The sequence below is a fragment of the Carcharhinus amblyrhynchos genome, chromosome 4 (genome assembly GCF_965287045.1).
Source record: "Carcharhinus amblyrhynchos chromosome 4, sCarAmb.v2.hapA, whole genome shotgun sequence".
In the NCBI taxonomy this organism is placed as follows: Eukaryota; Metazoa; Chordata; class Chondrichthyes; order Carcharhiniformes; family Carcharhinidae; genus Carcharhinus; species Carcharhinus amblyrhynchos.
This window is the reverse complement of record NC_137327.1, coordinates 33,461,544-33,481,793: the sequence shown is the minus strand read 5'-3', so window position 1 is coordinate 33,481,793 and position 20,250 is coordinate 33,461,544. Positions and strand designations below refer to the sequence as shown.

At 40.1% G+C, this 20,250-nt stretch overlaps 1 protein-coding gene across 1 annotated transcript in view; it reads left to right on the top strand.

The window, feature by feature from the left end:
• The window catches only part of itfg1 (integrin alpha FG-GAP repeat containing 1), a 289,515-nt gene that overhangs the window by 88,484 nt on the left and 180,781 nt on the right, over nt 1–20,250 (top strand). The window contains exons 8-9 of the mRNA XM_080186953.1: nt 76–166; nt 6,584–6,678. Coding sequence (XP_080043079.1) covers nt 76–166; nt 6,584–6,678 — 186 coding nt within the window. The remainder of the gene's footprint in view (nt 1–75; nt 167–6,583; nt 6,679–20,250) is intronic.

Sequence of the window (20,250 nt, the reverse complement as noted above, 5' to 3'; positions counted from 1 at the left end):
GACTACTGCTATAAATTTGCAAGTATGGAAGAAATTTTCTTTGTAATCATTTGTCCATAAACTTACTCTCAACAGGATGGAAACTTCTCAAAAGCCCCTGCCCCATATGATGCAAAAAAACCTCGAAATGCCAAGAGAATTGGACAGTCGGCTTTTGCTGATTTTGGTAAGATTTTATGATTCTTTTTCTGCGCTTTGTTCAAAAATGTAGTGGTTAACATAGGCCTATTGAATCCAAAATGCAGAAAATGGGAGCAGGTTTGCTGCACAAAGCAGAACGGAACTCTTTCTCTGATCCTGTTAAAATCGCCAGTAATTAGAATGAACAACCACTCTTGAATCGGAATGCTCTGCTAAACTACACAAGATGTGTGCCTACATTTTGATTTTCTGAACAGTAAAATTAATCTTTTTATCTTAGCAGATTATACAGTGTATATTTATCTAACAATTTTAGCATTCACACTTTAAGTGTCTTCTCTAATGTCCCTTGAGCCTCCTCATTATCTACCCAACAGTTCTGACTCTACTAAGTATGTTTTAATGTGCATTTTTTTTGTTCTGGTGGATGGTTGTGCTTTTGTCCATCATCAGCTCCCATGTATTTCCCTCAGCTGGTAGTCTAGAGCAAGAGTTGTGTTGATTATTATGCTGGCTCACATGCTAGCTCTCAAACTTTAATAATTTCCTTGCTATCTCTATTCAAAACCTTTAATGTAAATATAGTTCAATTATCCCTTAGCCAACTTGAAATTAAAAAGGTATCACCTGGAAAATTAAAAATAATTTCAGGTTATTGAAAACAATTGATGAAAAAGGCAACTGTCTGAAGAAGCTGAACTAGACTCTTGTGATGTTGGTATCATATTTGGCCTCGATTGAGATGAGGAAATAAAAAATATAATTTTCAGTCATCTTTGAAATTGACATTGGTGGTATAACATGTAGTGAGCACAGCAGCAATATTATCTTTATACTGTATTATATGGAAAACATGGTTGCCTGCAAAGCAATTTTATTTTAAATAGGATAAAACCCGTGGTATACCTGTAAATGATAGAAGCAGCAAATGATAGTTTTGTTTAATTTGATTTTGAAAGGAACTGTGAAAAAAAAATTGTTTAGGACTCAATCAACCAACATGCTATGTCCTTTTGCCTTCTGAAGTTCAATACTGTCTTCAGCACAGTTGAAAACATGTCCAATCTTTGTATTATCTGCAAGTTTTGAAATAATATCCAGAATACCACAATCTAGGTCATTAAAATATTATCAGGAAGAGCAAGGGTCCCAACACTGCAAAATCACTGCAGACCTTCCTCCAATCTGCAAAAAGCAACAATTTTTCACTACTCTGTTTCCTGTCACTGAACCAATCGCTTATCCAAGTGCCCATTTTTCTCATTCCCTGAGCTAGGATTTTGCTCACAATCTGTTACGTTGCATTGTATCAAATATCTTTTGAAAATGCATACACACTGCATCAACAGCTTTGCCCTTATCAATCATCTGTTACGTTCTCAAAATAACTCCAGCAAGTTAGTTAAACTTGATTTTCCTGTAATGAATCCATACTGATTTTTCTTAATTATGCTGCACTATGATGCCTAGTACCTATATCCAAATGAGAACCCTGTACCTGTTTCAAGGCCCTACAATGTCTTTAATGCTGAGTTCACTAAAATTTTCTAAAATCCAGCTATATTAGAAGCAGTCAGCAGAGACGGTGTATCAACACCTTGGGTGCAATTGGAAAGTACCTGGCTGAGTCAATTTGAACAACTGGTGTTTTTTTTGGCCCCCATTTCAGCTGTGTTGGCTGCTGTGGTCAGCTACAAAATATTACCTTTTGGCTCTAAAAGAGAATTTCTGCACTAATATGTTTTCTTAATATGGTTTGGTTTGCCCGTCCAGCTGGACAAGGAAGAGCACAAGGAGATGGAGAGGGTGAAAAAGGGAAGATTGTGGGGAATTTTACTGCAAATGAATATGCAGCATAAGAATATCATATTCCCAGTGAGACTATTGTGTTTGATGGCTCTGTTCCCTGCAAAGGCTGTTGCATCACCCACTGCAGCAGCGAATGGGCGTTTCACCTATTCACACAATTCATTGCTAAGGGCTCTGAAGGTGGCTGTGACCCTCAATTTCTATGGTATGGAGGCCTTATAAGCCTTCCATATCTCATTCATTCTACTGTGGTGTGGAAGGCTATGTTGTTGTTCTCATCCTCTTTTCCATTACATTGTACTGAACTGTTCCTTGTCAATTTGGAAGCAGTGGTAATAGGTGGTTGTTTTTCCATCCTGTTTCTTGTGGGTAAACAAACATTGTGCTTGTCTCCATGTTGTTTTTCTTCTCCTCTTCCTTCGTGCAGATTGTTGTGATGTTCTCTGTGATGGAGATTCCTTTTATGAAGATGTAGTTTTTTTTTACTAAGTTCACTTTTGCATTTTGTGGTGTGATGTTAGCAGTCGATTGTTGCTACTTAGTTCCAGAATCGACTGTGTCACTTTCATGCTGACGAGGAGTTGCATCATTTGCTCTGTGCTCACAATGTTGACCCCTTAGAGTTATCAGATCTGGAGGTTGAGGCTCCTCTAGTTGTTGGTTGCTCTCTTGTCCATCCTCCACTGGAGCATCGTTGTAACCATTTGAGTGGTTGGTTGGTCTGACCTATGAGGGCTTTCCAGTACCTGTAACAAAAATGGACAAATTTGCTCCGCAAAAAGAAGACAGCTGAGAGCTAAAGACCCAGTCAGGATACTCTCTTGTCAGAGATGTCAGGAACTTGCAGTTCTGTGTAATTTTCACAATGGCTGTTCTGACAATTTTTGAGAAGCTTCAGGACCGCACAGGCATTTCTGGTCAAGAGAGGAAAAGATAAATGACGTATGTCAGCTCAAAATCTGTTTGCCACAATACCTTAGCGGTTCCAGAATCATTCCTATGACCAGAAGTTGGATTCCTCCATGCCCATATAGTGGTATGCCTGTTGTTAGACATTCAGGGTGCCTCATATGTAGTTCTTCAACCGATGGGACTGTAACACTGGCTACCATATCTAGTTTGAAGTTTCTAAGATGGCCATTGACCCAAATGTCTGCATTCCAGTGCAAAAAATCCTGAATCTTTGACCTCATGAATCATCTTTGGACCTTCTGTGCTGTTAGATATGTTGGCTTTGCACAGTTTGTTGGTTAAGTGATTAATTCTATTACACTGAAAGCATTGGAATGAAATTATACGATCTTGATTTTAGCTGTGGGGGTGCTTTGTTCCACAGAGCTGGCATGGTTGCTCTACTGGTTGGTTGGGGTATTGCTTTCCTTGGCCTGGAGTGTTCCTATTCCTGTGCAGTTTAACTAACTGAACTGTGAAATTTCCTTTGTACCACGGTTTACTTTCTCCACTTAAATTTGACCTGGAAAAGTGGATTTCAGATCCCTGGCTAAAAACTTTTAAAATGTAGATTCAGTTTTGAGAAGTTGCTGAAATTCAAGACAGTTCCTTTGAACACAAAAGGTTTACCCACACTTGCAGGTCTTGGGGGCTCACACTGTAATCACCTTGAAAACTTTAAACAGTAGTTGCAAACTTGTCTGTTTCAGTGCTATGCCTTCGGGTCACAAAATCATCATGGCACAGTGCACAGTGATTAGCACTGTTGCCTCATAGCACCAGGGATCCAGGTTCAATTCTGGCCTTGGGTGACTGTTTATGTGGAGTTTGCATGTTCTCGCCGTGTCTGCATGGGTTTCCTCTGGATGCTCCGGTTTAATTCCACTGTACAAAGATGTGCAGGTTAGATGGATTGACTGTGCTAAATTATCCTTAGTGTCCTGGGATTACAGAAGTAAATATGTAGGGTTATGGAGATAGGGCCTGGGTAAGATGCTCTGTTGGAGAATTGGTGCAGACTCAAGGGGCCAAATGCCCTGTAGGGATTCTATGATTCTACTTTTTATGCGTTTTTGATTTTTGCATTAACTGTTGTCATGTTGTACAATATTGAATATCGTTCATTAGGTCTTAATGAAGTCTTCATAGTCTTAAGTAGGTTGACTGCATATACTAACTGCAAGATCTGTGTACATCTATACAGTAAAAGATTCAAGCTGAGAGCTGTCTCCATATTTGCTTGAGTGTGTGGTTCTGTCCAACACCAGACGGACCATTAGGCGCACGTCATGTGTGGGCGTACAGTACTGAATCCCACATTAACACAATGGGTGGGATTTTACAGCCCTGCTCGTCCCAAAACCGTAAAATCCCACCTGCGGTCAATGGACTTTACCATGATCCGCCCCTCACCATGGCAGGTGAGACGGCCTATTTGTGTCAGACTCTTACACTACAGTATCCTCTGAACATATTGCTCATGATAACCTATCAGGAACTCGCATGTGGAAATAATGGAAGCATGCAATTGGAGATAACAGGCACCATCTATCACTGGTTTCTAAGGCACTGATCATTTAATCTGTATCTGATAGCCCTTTTAAATTGAACAGCTATTCATAATTTCTTGGATTATACACTAGCAATGACTAACATTTAAAAATGTAATGCTTAATTTGTGACAAATATTCATTTGTTTAAGGCACAAAAACCCCACCAAAAAGATGGCTGAACCGTGGCTGACAAAGAATTTAAGATAGTATTAGATCAATGTTACCAAATAAAGTGGAGTAAGCTTGAGGATTTCAAAATTTGGCAAAAAAAAACCAACAAAGTGATATGGAAAGAGAATATGAGAATAAGGTGGCAAGAGACATAGAAACAGATTGTGAATGTTCTTGTGGTTATGCAAATAGGCCAAAATAAACTTTCAGGTAATGCTGACCTGCAAATCTCATTCTGTGAATTATGTTTGGAAGTTTGGAACTTTCTGTAGGTCAGCATTCTGGGCACAGTAATGGAATTCCATTCATCATTCTAGAGAAGGCCGTTTAACTCTAGAGACTGCTCTGCCATTCAGGAAGATCATGAAGATCAGTCAACTAACTCTATCTTCCTGTACTATCCCTATATTCCTTAATTCCCTCAGTACCTAGACATGTATTGACCTCTGAGCATTTGTAGACCCCTGGGCTGACAATTTTTGGAATATTTACACCCTGCTGCTAAGCATCAAGATGCAATGAAGAGGTGTTACTAGATATTTATCTTATGGCTTTATTGAGGTAGAGATTTTGCAAGAACTGTCATGTACACTTGGACACAAAAATAGGGAGAACAGATATAACATTAAGTAAATGTATGTGTTGTTTTGTTGCTGCCATGAGAGATTTCTGCGACTGTGCTTGCTTATTTAAGTGTGACATCTCTTTCATGCTAATTATTGGTCTCACCGAGACAATCTCTCTGTTCATCTGTACACTTGTCCTGAGGGCATTATTTTAATTTAATAAGCAAAACTAATTTCCTGGGAACAGGCTTGACAACAAAACAGAATAGCCAATTGTTTACCCATAATTCTGAGACAGAAAACGATTTGGCAGCCCAAGTGATCTGAGTGAACAAGCGCACAAGCTCACTTGAAAAGTGAGAAGGAAGTTAGTCCTGTTGAAGAAAAAAAATCAATTATTCTAAAAACTGATTACCCAAAACAATGTCGTGGAGCATTTTCAGAAAATCTTGGTTTATAACTGTTCAGGTCTGAAAATATTGTCATGGTGATGGGGATATTCTGTATACGTCTTCAATAAAGATGTGCAGATCAATTCAAGTAAATTTATTTTGATGTTTAATTCTAACTTCAGTTCAGCTTGAGTACTCTCATGAATGCTGAACTTTGTTTGAAATGTACCTTTCGCTCAAAGTAAAACAGAGAATTCCAGATAAACACTGCTCAAACACGCCCATGTGACCCAGTTGCCACAAGGAAAGAAATTCAAACAGAAAATCCATTGATATGGGGTAGCAATTTTCACAACTTTTCACAGTATCTCAAGAAAAGGACAGCAGCTGTTTGAGACACAGAAACAAAGGAGCTACTGCAGTGGAAAAACAGGATGAGCTGTTTTGGACTAACAACCGAGCAAGATGCTTTTGAGAGATTGATTTCTGTTCATAAAAAAGGGAGCAAGACAGATAGTTTGCTGCATGATGAAGGTATCAATTCCATTAGCAGACATGTTGAGAACCAGATGAAACCAAATTCAGGTGATTGGCAAAAGGTCCAGAGGTGACATGAGGAAAGATTTGTTATTCAACAAGTGGTTAGGATCTGGAGTGCACTGTCTGAGAGTGATGGAGGCAGATTCAATCGTGATTTTCACAAAGAAGTAGAATAATTATCTGAAGAGGGAAAGTTTACTGGGTTACGGGGAAAAGATAGGGAAGTGGGATTAGCTGAGTTGCTCTCAGAAATCTGGCAAAGACCTAACAGTCTCCTTCTATGTGGCAACTGTTCTATGATTTCATCTAATCTAGTTCTGGCATTGCGTAACTTGAGATTAATATTAAGACTTTACTATGAGAAAGCTCTATGATTATATTTTGCAGATTTTTTTTATAGAATCTTGTTATAGAATTTTTGTCCCATGCACTTCAGTAAGTATTTTATTTTCCTTCTCAGATGGGGATGGACAACAGGAACATTTATTGCCTGCCTGTGCTGATGAAGACTGCCATGAAAGCATAATTTATCGGCATCTACCAGGATCTGAACAGGTGTGATATAACTCTGAATGTTTTAAAGTGCAGTGCTATATTATTACCTCACAATAACATTCTCTCCTTTCCTAAGTAAGAGTTTGAACTCATTTAAGGGTTATAACTTCCTTTTTTTCTATGCTGATCTTGCCTTTATGTCTGCATTTCTTACGAAGATAGACAATAGCAAGAGAAAAAAGCATAGATCCTTGCCGCAGTATGCAAATTGAGTAATATTTTTTAACTTGTGTGCAAATGTGAAGATTACAATTAAAGGGGAAACTATTTGACACATTAGCTTCAGTGCTGTGGTATTTGTTATAATTACAAAGAGTGCTTAATCTAGCTTTAAAATTGTCAACATGGACATATAACTTGTATTTAGGGAGCCAACCTCAGATCAGGAACACATCCAAAGCCATAATTTGGGTAATGTAAACATGTCCTTGGCAAGTGTTTGACTTCTTGGTATGTTCAGCGGTATAGTGGCGTTGTGGTTATGTGTTAATATTCCAAAAGTCTGGACAAATGATCAAGGGGCACAAGTTCAAATCTTCTCATGCTAGCTGGGAACTAAATCAGTAATGGTGACCATGAAAATACTGGATTGTCCTAAAAACTCTTTTGCAAATGTCCTTTAGGAAAGAAAACCTGCTCTCCTTACAAATGCAATTGCCGAGCAAGCCATTCAATTACACCAGATATGGCAAAGATTTACACAGCCCATTACCCCTAAAAAAAAAATCATGCTCCCTAACAGCTGGGGATTTGACAAAATTGGGAAAGCTATCCCACAGACCTACCAAGCAACAGCCTGATGTAGTCATTCTTAAATATTCATACTTTTGTGCCAATTATCCACGCGCTTCTATTTCTGGCAGTACAATGATAATCCGTTGGGAGGAACTGGTCCTAATGATCTTCAGCATTTGTCTCCAGGCTTCAAGACAGCCGGAGGCATCAGGTCAAACATTAGGAAGGAAACAGCAAAGAACCAAAACTCCACCATGTTGAACTGTACTTAAAAGAAGCAGGCGAGCAAGGGTATTTTTACTCTGAATGGGAACCTTCAATGCAACTTGCCAAATGTTACTTAGCAGCATGGAAAATCCACAAAAGGATCTGCCAGATTGGAATTGAAACATTCTCTCAACACAAGGGAAAAAGCTACTTGACTTCATCTTCGCCAATCTACCTGTCATTAGATGCATCTATCCATGTCAGAATTGGCAAGATTGACCATTGAATTGTCTTTCTGGAGATGAAGTCCTGTTTTTACAGTGATGATCCCCTCCATTATGTTGTCTCGTGCTATCATCATGCTATTTGGGATAAATTCAGAACCAGCCTAGCAGTTCAAAACTCATAAATGAGGCATTGTAGGCCATCAACAGCAGAGTTGTATTTCACCATAAGCTGTTACTTCATGGTATGGCCTCACCAAGCTCACTGCCAGTATCAGTAAGCAAAGGGAATAATCCTAGTTGAATGAGGCATGTTAATAAGAAGCATGCCAAGAACAACACCAAGCTAACCTGAAAATGAAGCGTCAATTTGGTGAAGCTACAAGGCAGGACTAAAAGTATGCTAAACAACAGAAGAATGCTATAATGGAAGTTGAGCAATCCCACAACCAACAGATCAGATCAAAGTTCTACAACCGTGCTATATCCAGGGGTGAATGATGGTGGACAACCAAACAACTGATGAAATCTGCTTCATGCACATACCCACAGTCATCAAGTGTGGCTGTGTTAATGATGCATCTCTGCCACTTGCTGAGTTTTCAACATCATAGAAGGTATGATGATAGATCGACAACAGCGAGAATTTAAGTAATTAATACATCGTTTGCAACAAATTTACATTCCTTCAAAATACAGAGAGCCAGCAGTAAAAGTGACCCAATTGTGGCTAACAAGAGAGGTTAAGAATTTTATCAGACTAGAGGAAGAGACTTACAAAGTTGTCCAAAAAGTAGTGAACCTGAGGCTTAGGAACATTTTAAGGAGAACCAAAAATTTGATAAAGAAAGAGAAAATAGCAAGGAGCATAAAAGCTTCTACAGGTATGTGAAAATGAAAAGGTTTGTAAAGACAAATGTGGGTCCATGACAGACAGAGAAAGAAGAATTTATAAGAGTGATATGGAAATAGCAGAGAAACTAAAATACTTTGTATCTGTCTTCAATGAAGAAGATATCAAAAACCTCCCTGAAATTTTGGGGAGTCAAAGGACTAGTGAGATTGAGGTTGTGAAAGAAATTAGTAAAAAAGTAGTGCTGGCAGAATTGAAGGCACTGAAAAGTGGTAAATCCTTTGGACCTCATGACCTGTGTCCTAGAGTGTTGAAAGAAGTGGTTGTGGCGATAATGGAAGCATTGGTGATCATCTTTCAAAATGCTATAGATTCTGCAGATTGAAGGGTAGCAAATGTAGCCCCACAATTTAAAAAAGGAAGGTGGTAGAAAACAAGGAGCTTACAGACCTGTTAGCCTGACGTCAATAGTCGAGAAATTGCTGGAATCTATTCGCAAGACTGAGATAACTAGAACTTAGAAAATAGTCGTGAGATTGGACAGAGTCCACGTGAATTTATGAAACGGAATCATACTTGATAAACCTGTTGGAGTTTTTTGAAAATGTTGCTAGCAGATTAGATAACAGTGAACCGGTGGATATATATATGGATTTTTAGAGGTTTTTATAAGTTTCAACATGAGGGGTTAATAAGCAAAATTAGCTGTCATGGGATTGAGGAAATATACAGGCATGGAATGAGGATTGGTTAACCGACAGAGTACAAAGAGTAGGTATAAGTGGATCGTTCTTAGGTTGGCAAAATGTGACTAGTCAGGTACTGCAAGAATCAGTGCTTGGACCCCAGCTATTCACAATATATCAATAATTTGGATCTAGGATGAAATGTAATATTTCCAAGTTTGATGATAATACAAAGCGTGGCTGGAATGTGAGTTGTAAGGAGAAGGCAAAGGTGCTTCAAGGACATTAAAACAGACTGAGTGGGCAAGAATGTAGCACATGGAGTATAATGTGACAAAATGTGATGTTATACACTTGGGGAGGAAAAACAGAAAAGCAGAGTGTTTTGTTTATGGGAAGAGATTGGGATGTATTAATGTCCAAAGGAACCTGAGTGTTCTTCGTAAGTCACTAAAATTTAACATGCAGATGCACTAAGCAATTAGGAAGACAGAAGGCATGTTGGCCTTTATTGCAAGGGGATTTCTGTACAAGAGTAAGGAAGTCTAACTGCAGTTTATAGAGCTTTGGTGAGAACACATCTGGAGTATTTTGTGCAGTTTTGATCTCTTTCCCTAAGGAAGGATGCACTGGTCATAGAGGGATGTCACAGAGATTAACCAGACTCTTCCCTGGGGTGGCAGGATTTTCCAATGAAGAAAGATTGAGGAGACTAGGCCTGAATTCTCTAACAGTTTAAAAGAATGAGGGGCTATCTCATTGAAGTGTACAAAACTCTCCAGTGCTTGACAGGGTTGGTACAGAAAGGATGTTCTCCCTGGGGGGGCGCGGCTAAGACCAGGGGACACAGTCTCAGAATAAGAGGTAGGCTGTTTAGGACTGAGACAAGTTGGAGTTCAATGAAAAACAGTTCCTCCAATTGCTCTTGAGGCATGGATTTTCAAAGTTGTGGCCAATTTGGATTAGCCAGTTTCATGGATGCAGTCAGATTAGATGTTGCAACATATGATGAATCCTTGGTTTGCTGATAACTTTACTCAAAATCTATCTCCCGATCTGGGTAGTACATCCCTCCCAGAAGGGAGAGGAAGAGAAAGACAGTTTTTGACCTGTTCCATCACTGCCTGTATTATACCAGTGACTGCAACTCAAAACTATTTAATTGGCTGTAAAGTGATTTTAGACATTGTGTTGGTTTTTATTTTCCTTTCATTATGTCTATATGCTAGGTAGAATGAAAGAAGCAGTGGCAAAATTGGAGGCCCAATGCTGATTCTCTAAAAAGAATAATTAACTGCGAGCAATCACCTAATGTTAGCAAAATGGCTACAAATAAATCACTGCATTTACAAACAATTCAATTTGCAGAACTTGCGGAAGGATATATCGGCCTTGGAGGGAGTGCAGAGGAGGTTCACTAGGCTGATACTGGAGATGAAGGGGTTGGCCTATGAAGAGAGACTAAATAGACTGGGCCTGTACTCGTTGGAGTTTAGAAGGATGAGAGAGGATCTTAGAGACGTATAAGATAATGAAGGGATGGATAGGGTAGAGGTAGAGAGATTCTTCCCGCTTAGGAAGGATAGCAGGACTAGAGGACACAGCCTCAAGATAAGGGGGAGGCAGTTTAGATCGGAGTTGAGGAGGAACTTCTTCACTCAAAGGGTGGTGAATCTCTGGAATTCTCTGCCTGTTGAAGTGGTGGAGGCTACCTTACTAAATATATTTAAGTCACGGGTAGATAGGTTTCTGATGGACAGAGGAATTAAGGGTTATGGGGAGAAAGCGAGAAAGTGGAACTGATCCACTTCAGATCAGCCATGATCTTATTGAATGGCAAGGCAGGCTCAAAGGGCTAGATGGCCTACTCCTCCTATTTCTTATGTTCTTAATTCTGTAGCTAATACAACCTTACCGTTCTGACTTCATCTGGCACCAACCCTATTTCGTACCATAAATAGCATACTTCCCTTTTATACTAATGACACTATCCCCAGATTTGACATTCAGACATCTACCAGCATCTTAGGAAAAGTGTAGATTGAATTGCGATGTACATAAGAAATAAATAGGAGCAGGAGTAGGCCATCCAGCCCTTCGAGCCTGCCCCGCCATTCAATAAGATCATGGCTGATCTGTCGCTGCTCAGTTCCACTTTCCCGCCCTCTCCCCATAACCCTTAATCCCCTCTCCTATCAAAAACCCATCAACCCGCGTCTTAAAAATATTTAGCGAGGCAGCCTCCACCACTTCAACGGGCAGAGAATTCCAGAGATTCACCACCCTTTGAGTGAAGAAGTTCCTCCTCAACTCCGTTCTAAACCGCCCCCCTTTTATCTTGAGGCTGTGCCCCCTAGTCCTATTGTCTTTTTTGAGCGAGAAGAGTCTTTCCACCTCTATCCTATCCATCCCATTCATCATCTTATACGTCTCAATGAGATCGCCTCTCATTCTTCTAAACTCTAACGAGTACAAGCCCAGTTTATTCAGTCTCTCCTCATAGCTCAACCCCCTCAACTCCGGTATCAGCCTAGTAAACCTCCTCTGCACTCCCTCCAAGGCCAAAATATCTTTGTGCAGGTGCGGCGCCCAAAAATGCACACAGTACTCCAGTTGCGGCCTCACCAATGCCCTATACAGCTGCAGCAAGACCTCCCTACTTTTATATTCAATCCCCTTCGCTATGAAGGCCAGCATCCCATTCGCCTTCCTGACCACCTGCTGCACCTGCAAGCTGGGTTTTTGCGACTCATGCACAAGGACCCCAAGGTCCCTCTGCACCGTCGCCTGCTGCAGTTTTTCGCCTCGTAAGTAATAGTCCTTCCTACCATTTTTCCTACCAAAGTGGACCACCTCACACTTGCCAACATTAAATTCCATTTGCCATTTCCTGGCCCATTCGCCCAGCCTATCTAGATCCTTCTGCAGACTCTCCACACCCTCCGCACAATTTGCCGTTCCCCCAATCTTGGTGTCATCAGCAAATTTCGACACTCTACACTCGGTTCCCTCCTCCAGATCATCTATATAAATGGTAAAAAGCTGAGGTCCCAGCACCGACCCCTGGGGCACTCCACTAGTCACCATCCGCCAATCCGAATAGCACCCGTTTACCCCCACTCTCTGCCTCCTATTTGACAACCAATCCTCTATCCATGCTAACACCCTACCCCCAACTCCATGTCCCTCGACCTTCTGCAATAACCTCTTGTGAGGCACTTTGTCAAACGCTTTCTGAAAATCTAGAAAGACCACATCCACCGGCTCTCCTCTATCCACCGCCCTAGACACATCCTCATAGAACTCCAGTAAATTTGTCAGACACGACTTCCCTTTAATGAAACCGTGCTGCGTCTGCTCTATCAAGCAATTCCCTTCAAGATGCCTCGCAATTTCCTCCTTAATGACAGATTCTAACATTTTACCTACCACAGATGTTAAACTAACCGGCCTATAATTCCCCGCCTTTTGCCTGGCACCCTTCTTAAACAACGGCGTAACATTAGCCGTTTTCCAATCATCCGGCACTTCCCCGGAATCCAGCGACGTTTGGAAAATAACCACCAAGGCATCCACTATCACCTCCGCCATTTCTTTCAGAACCCTCGGATGCATTCCATCCGGTCCTGGGGACTTGTCCACAATCAGCCCCTCCAGTCTGTCGAGCACCGCCTTTCTAGTAACAGTAATGTCATTAAGACCCTCCAGTCCTACCACCTTTCTATCGCTAACACCCGGCAAATTATTCACGTCCTCCTCCGTGAAGACAGAAACAAAAATGTGAATATTTCAGAGAAGAATGATACATGGCACAAAAATTCAGTTAGCTTTAACTCAAGAATTGGAGTGATACCTCTTCCCCCAGAAGTTGTCATTACAAATCGTGTTCTCTACTTGTGAATTTATATTCTAAAACGGAAAAATGTAATTAATAAGTAAGAAACTTCAATAATAAAAAGTGACACCCCCACCCCATCTCCCAAACCTTCCGCCATCCACCCCCAATCTCCTCCACTCTTCCCCAATGCCTTCCCAAAGTCCCCCAAACTCCCCTCACCCGTAAAACGTGCCTTAATCTCTCTTCAACATCCCCCCCCACCACCCCCCACTCTTCCAACAGACCCCTAAATCCCCTTACCCACCAGGCACTCTGCCAACCTAATCTCACACCTCCAACAAAATCCCAACCACTCAAACCCACTAACCCTTCAACACCCATCAAACGCACCCCAAACCCTCCAACCTTTCCTCTCCCCAACCATAGCTTGGCTCAAATTTGGAAATTTCACTGACTATTTTTTAAACAAGAACACTCTCAGTTGCTGCACTGCTGCTGCTGACCTCCCTTCCCCACACACAAAACCAAGATGCCTCCCCTGTGGTCTCTCAAAATCATGGTTCCAATTTTCTAAAAGCTAGTTTTTCAGGTCTGGCACCATCTGCCCCTCTTCTGGGCCCTGAGGGCAGAACTGCTTGGCATTACCACCTCCTGACAAGTTCCCTTCCAAGTCACATGCCATTCTGTCCTAGAAATATATTACCCATTTCTTTGATGTCGCTGCGTCTGTATCCTGGAACAGTCTATCTAAAACAGTACTGTGCACGTAATGGCACCAGATAGACTGCAGCTGATGGCTCACCACCACCTTCTCAAAGGTAGTGATGCCCACATCCCACAAAAGATTCTTTTTAAAATGTGCCGAACACCATTTTCAGGATTTATTAGATAAAACGTGTTTGGCTTGAATGGAACATTCAACTCTAACCAAGATTAGATTTTATATTCACAGCCTAGCTAAGTATCCTTAAAGGGATTACTAAAGGCTGCCAGCACAAGTTATGTTGTTTTTTAAAAATGTATATTTAGTTTCCTCTGTATCCAGAAGGAACACGTGTGCTCTTCTCAGCTCGTTAGCAATTCTACTACTGAGGCCACCCACTTCAGAGATAGTGGGTGAAACCATATAATTTTCTACTTCAGGCATGACGCAGGAGTGCCCTCAAATTACCATTCTCTTGCCATCGTTGCCAATTGTATTGCATGCTCTGTTTTACAAAGGGACATTGCAAAGTTAGACTATTAATTTGCACTATTTGTCTCAAAGATTTGTCGTGCCTGGTAGCTTCCTCTCATTTGCAGAATTCAAAATTTGTCTTGGCTTACAAAGCAAGAAGAATAAAATAATACTTAAACAAAGAGGTCAGCTAGAAAATAGGAGCAAGCCATTTGGCTCTTTAAGCCTGTGCCACCATTCATTACGATCATGGCTAATCATCCAACTCTGTAATCTGTTCCCACTTTCCCCCATTTCCTTTGATTCCCTTTAGCCCCAAGAGCTAACTACTTCTTGAAAACATGCAAGATTTTGGCCTTGACTGCTTTCTGTGGTAGTAAATTCCAGAAGCTCACCACTCTGGATGAAGAAATTCCTCCTCATCTCAGTCTGAACTAGTTTATCCTGTATCTTTAGACTGTGACCCCAAGTTCTGAACATCCTTACCATCAGGAACATCCTTTCTGCATCTACCCTGTCTAGCCCTGTTAGTCTTTTATAGGTTTCAATGAGATCCCTCTCATTCCTATAAACTCCAACAAATATAGTCCTACCTGACTCAATTTCTCCTTGTACCAATTGCACTATCCCAAGAATCAGTCTTTGCTACGTTCCCTCTATAGCAAGAATATCCTTCCTCAGATAAATAGACCAGAACTGCGCACAATATTCCAGATGTGTCTCACTAAGACCCTGTATATTTGCAGACATCCCTGCTCCTCTACTTGAATCCTCTCGCTATAAAGGCCAACATGCCATTTGTCTCCTGTACCACCTACATCTGCATGCTTATTTTCAGCAATTGGTGCGCAAGGATATCCAGGTTTGGTTGTACATACCGCTCCCAATCCATAGCCATTTCAGATAATAATCTGTCTTTCTGTTTCTGCTACCAAAGTGGATAACCTCACGTTTATCCACATTATGTTGCATTTGCCCACTCACTGAACTTGTCCAAAACACACTGAAGCATCTGAGAGTGGGGCGCAAAACTGGGTGGGATGCTAACACTCCCACCCAGCTTCGTGCTGTCTGCTAATTTAGAAGTGTTACATATAGTTCCCTCACTTAAGTCATGAATATACATTGTGAATGGCTGGGGTCCTGGCACTGATCTCTGCGATACCCCACTCATCACTGCCTGCTTTTCAGAAAAATACCTATTTATTCCTACTTTTTGCTTCCTGTCTGCCAACCAGTTTTCTAACCATCTAAATATACTACCGCCAATCTCACGTGCTTTACTTTTGCATGGTAATCTCTAATGTAAAACTTTGTTGAAAGCCTTCTGAAAGAACAAGTAAAACACATCCTCTGGTTCCCCTCATCAGCTCTACAGGTTACATCCTCAAAGAATTTCTGTAGATTCGTCAAACATACTTTCCCTTTGTAAATCCATGCTAGCTCTGTCCAATTCTGATTTTCCCAGTGTTCTGCTAATAAATCTTTTATAATGGACTCCCACATTTTCCCTACAACCACTGTCAGGCTGACTGATCTATAACTCCCTGTTTTCTTTCTATCTCTCATTTTAAATAGTAGAGTTACATTAGCTACCCTCCAGTCTGTTGGAATTGTTCCAGAGTTTATAGAATTTTGCAAGATGATCATCGATGCATTCACTATTTCTAGGGCCACTTCCTTAAGTATTCTGCGATGTAGATTATCAGGCTCTACAGGCTTTTTGCCCCCAATCCTACCAGTTTCGCCAACACCATTTCCCTATTGTGATACGCCTGCAATTAATAGATTATATATAGTTTTTTTTATTTCAGGAGAATGTTTAAAATTTCAATTTTTTTCTGCAGGCAGCCAGTGTGTTTGGAATAAATATTTAGCTCCAGGGTGTAAAAGCAAGTTAGTTATTTATTTCAACCAGGAATTTATTACTTTCATAGAGCAGATGGGCTTTTGCTTATGCCAAAAGATCCTCTGGGAGGTTGACAAGTTCATGTGATAATGTAAAGAACTGGGTTTGTGCAGAAGGAAAGAGCTTTTGGCAGTTTGGAATTGCTGCGATGTTGACGTCAAAAGCACGTGAAGCATGTGCACATGCTAGGTATCAAGATTTCTTCACACACATTGATAGATAGTAGAGACAAAAATGTTGGAATCATTTAAAAAAGAAGGAAAATGGCACAGTTGCTTTGGAGGAATTATTTTCAAAGCTCAAAGAACTTGCTCATCTGTAATTATATTGTAATCCTGTAATTAACTAAACATATTTACAGAAATTAAACCAGGAGGCCGTATACAAAAGAGTACAAATGTATGCTCAGTGAAAACAGTGGAAGGTTTGATTTTTTTTCAAAAAGCCTATTTGGCAAATAACAGAGTTTTTGAAGTGTACTAACAGTCTGTAGCAATCTGAATTCAAGATTCTTCTCCCTTTGTAAGAAAATCCTGATTTCACTGCTGGATGACCTACTTCTAACTTGAGCAAGGAACTGTCTCAGGATCCACAGTTCCATATAAAAATTGAAGAGAAGAGCGGTGTTTCCGTTCACTGCATGTTTTATCCCCCTTCGGCATTTTGCTGAGAAACTCGAGTACTGCTTAAGATTTATTATTAAAATTTCCACAAACTTATCAACCATCCAACTTCATATCCTCAGAACAATTCAATGGTGTTCTCTTGATTTCAAAGTCCTATTATTGTTCTCTTTTGACCAAAGGAAATGGAGCATCATTTTGCATAAGTTCCTCTCAACTCGACCCAGAATTAAGCAGTTTTTGTTATCTGTTTGGTTTCAGGTAATCTGATAACCAACCCAGCAGTTTTGTTTCTAAGCTCCAACAAGAATCATATTGCAGCTGCCTAATTTTGAAATATTTGATCTGGTTGAAGTAGCAATTGTATGCTCTAATCCCAATGAGTGGAAGCTGTGCATTGGTTATTTCCAAATCAATAACATTGGTTCATATAAAAAGGACTATGCCCACTCCAACATTCAATTTCCTACACCCATTGCCAATCTACACACACATGCTTTTAATCTCGTATTTGTCCATAATCAAGGTATGAGGACCAGCATCGTGAAGTTGCTCCAGACTTGACGCTGGAACTGAATTTTGCCTACTTAACTGAAGATTTGAGTGGATTATCTGGTGTTGGATATTCAATAGCATAAGCATGCCTGTATTGTGAATAGCAATCATGAAGAGCATTTTATTTCTAAAATTATTGCATTGATGTCACTTTGAAGGTTTTTATTCAAGTTGGTTGCCTAGCAGCAAATCTGACTTGCACTTATGTCTGGATTGTAATGCAGTGTCTCTAAAGGACACATTTCCAAAGCAATTTGAGATGAAAGTATGTAATTCCATATTTATAGGCAATTCCTGATCTGTTCTGGACAAAACTTGCAGAAATAATGAGCTGTTGCACTTTCAAGCACTCAACAAGCTAGACACTATGCAAGCATTAACTGCTGTAATGATTGTATGTATCGGTGCTGCCCCTTAAATGCTTAAACAGCTTCAGTTTGAATATTTGAGTCAGTTGGTAACTAATGTTCTTGTATTCAATAACGTTTATTTCAGCAAGATACTTCAGAATTTATTTTACTAATAACTAATAATCTTATTATTTCTCAACAATGAAATCCTGAGTACTCTGTGACTAACTATAGATCAGTGTATTTTGACTTCCAGTATGTTGAATTCTTTTGTTTGCTTTGTTGTTCTGCTGAATACAGTCAAATATCACATCAGGAAAACCTTTAGAATATTACATTTAAAAAAGTTTATATGCTTGTATTGCATTCTTGGGTAATAAATTTCCCTATGGAAAGAAACATGTACAAGAGGGTGCTTTTGGTAAATTAAGATTCTTTAATTGTTGACCACATTTGTTTCAAATTGGCATGCACTTAAATTTCTGGAGTCAAACTTGTAGCTTGTAATTTGTAAGTTCACTTACTTCCCCTTCAGTCTCTTCCCATATTTCACAGAAGCACAAAATTGTTATGGTACAAAAGGAGGCCATTTGACCCATCGTGTCTGCACCAGCTCTCCAAATGAGCATTATGACCTAGTGCCATTCTCCTGCCTTTTCCCTACGCCCCTGCACACTGTTTATATTCAAGCCATCATCTAGTGCTGTCTTGAATGCCTCGATTGAACCTGCCTCCACCACACTTCCACACCCGAACCAATCGTGTGAAAAAGATTTTTCTTGCATCACGCTTGCTTCTTGTGCAAATCACTTTAATTCTGTGTTCTCTCATTCTTATTTCACCTATTTCTCTGGCCCGAGCGAATATTTTGGAGTGTTGGTAAAGAAGAACCATCCAACACGCTAATACGTTTTGTGTTTATAAACATTAAGAACAGAAGTAAATGATTATTTGTACAAGTCAATGAGTAGGCTCTAATAAAACCTAAATACTGAGATGCTAGAAATCTGAAATAATTTCAGAAAAACTTAGCAGGTTGAGCAGCATCTGTGGAGAGAAATAGAGTTAACATTTCGAGTCCGTTTGACTCTGCTTCAGAGCTTGTACAGGTAGGCTATGGTTGGAGTGCAATGTCGAGCTTCACCTGCCCTGAATAGATAGGACCTTAATGCCATGTAGAGAAAACAATGTAGATTCATCATGATACCAAAGCTGACTAATCTCATTAGTTAATACTGGACTATTTGCACTGCTCATGATGTGGAGATGCTGGCGTTGGACTGGGGTAAACACAGTAAGAAGTCTGACAACACCAGGTTTAAGTCCAACCGATTTATTTGATAGTAAACTCACAAGCTTTCGAGGTTCCCCTCTTTGCCAGGTGAATGAAGAGTTCTGGCCTCAGACAGAGCATATAAAGCACAGACCATTTACAGGTTACTGATTAGAATGCGAATCTTTACACCTAACCTGCTATTCAAGTCTTAAAGTGGCTAACAATGTGATGGAAGAAGTACTGGGCACAGGTTAAAGAGATGTGCATTGTCGCACTATCTGTAACCCCCATGACTTGTCTGGGTTTGTAAAACCTCACTTACTGTACAGCCTGGAGACAATACACATCTCTTTAACCTGTGCCCAGTGTTCCTTCCATTCACATTGTTAGCCGCTTTAAGACTTGAATAGCAGGTTAGGTGTAAAGATTTGCATTCTCATCAGTAATCTGTAAGCTGTCTGTGCTTTATATGCTCTGTCTGAGGCCAGAACTCTTCTTTCACCTGATGAAGAGGGGAACCTCAAGCTTGTGAGTTTGCTATCAAATAAATCGGTTGGACTTAAACCTGGTGTTGTCAGACTTCTTACTGTTTGCACTGCAGCAGAGGTGGGATAGAAGTTTTCTTTCAATTATGCAGAATTTTGTTAGGTGAATAAGAAAAGAATATTTACTCTGGCTGTGGTGTCAATGACAAGGAATCGCCAATTTGAAACAAAATATGATTGACCAAAAACCTTCTTTCATTTTGCAAGTTTCACTAACTGGAAATATGTGACATGTAGAAAACTAGTCTGAGCAACAGATTATTTTGTAAGTGCTGTGGTAAACGAGCAAACACAAATAATTCCTTGTCCCTTTGGCCATGACATTGATGTGTTTCAGAGATGGGAGGTTTTTATTTAGTCTCCATTGAGAGCTAAGCCTCCTTCAACTATCCTGTGCAAAGCAAGACTGAAAAATCACAATGTCAAATGGTTCTATATTTCAGTGGAGTTCGGTTCTAAAATTATATTCAAGGTTAAATTGGAATAAATTAGCTAGGATAACTCAACGAAAGAGATCAATTTTGCATTGATGCATGTTCTAATGCAAATTAGAAAAATGGAGCTAAGAATTAAGTTGATCATTTTAGCAATAAT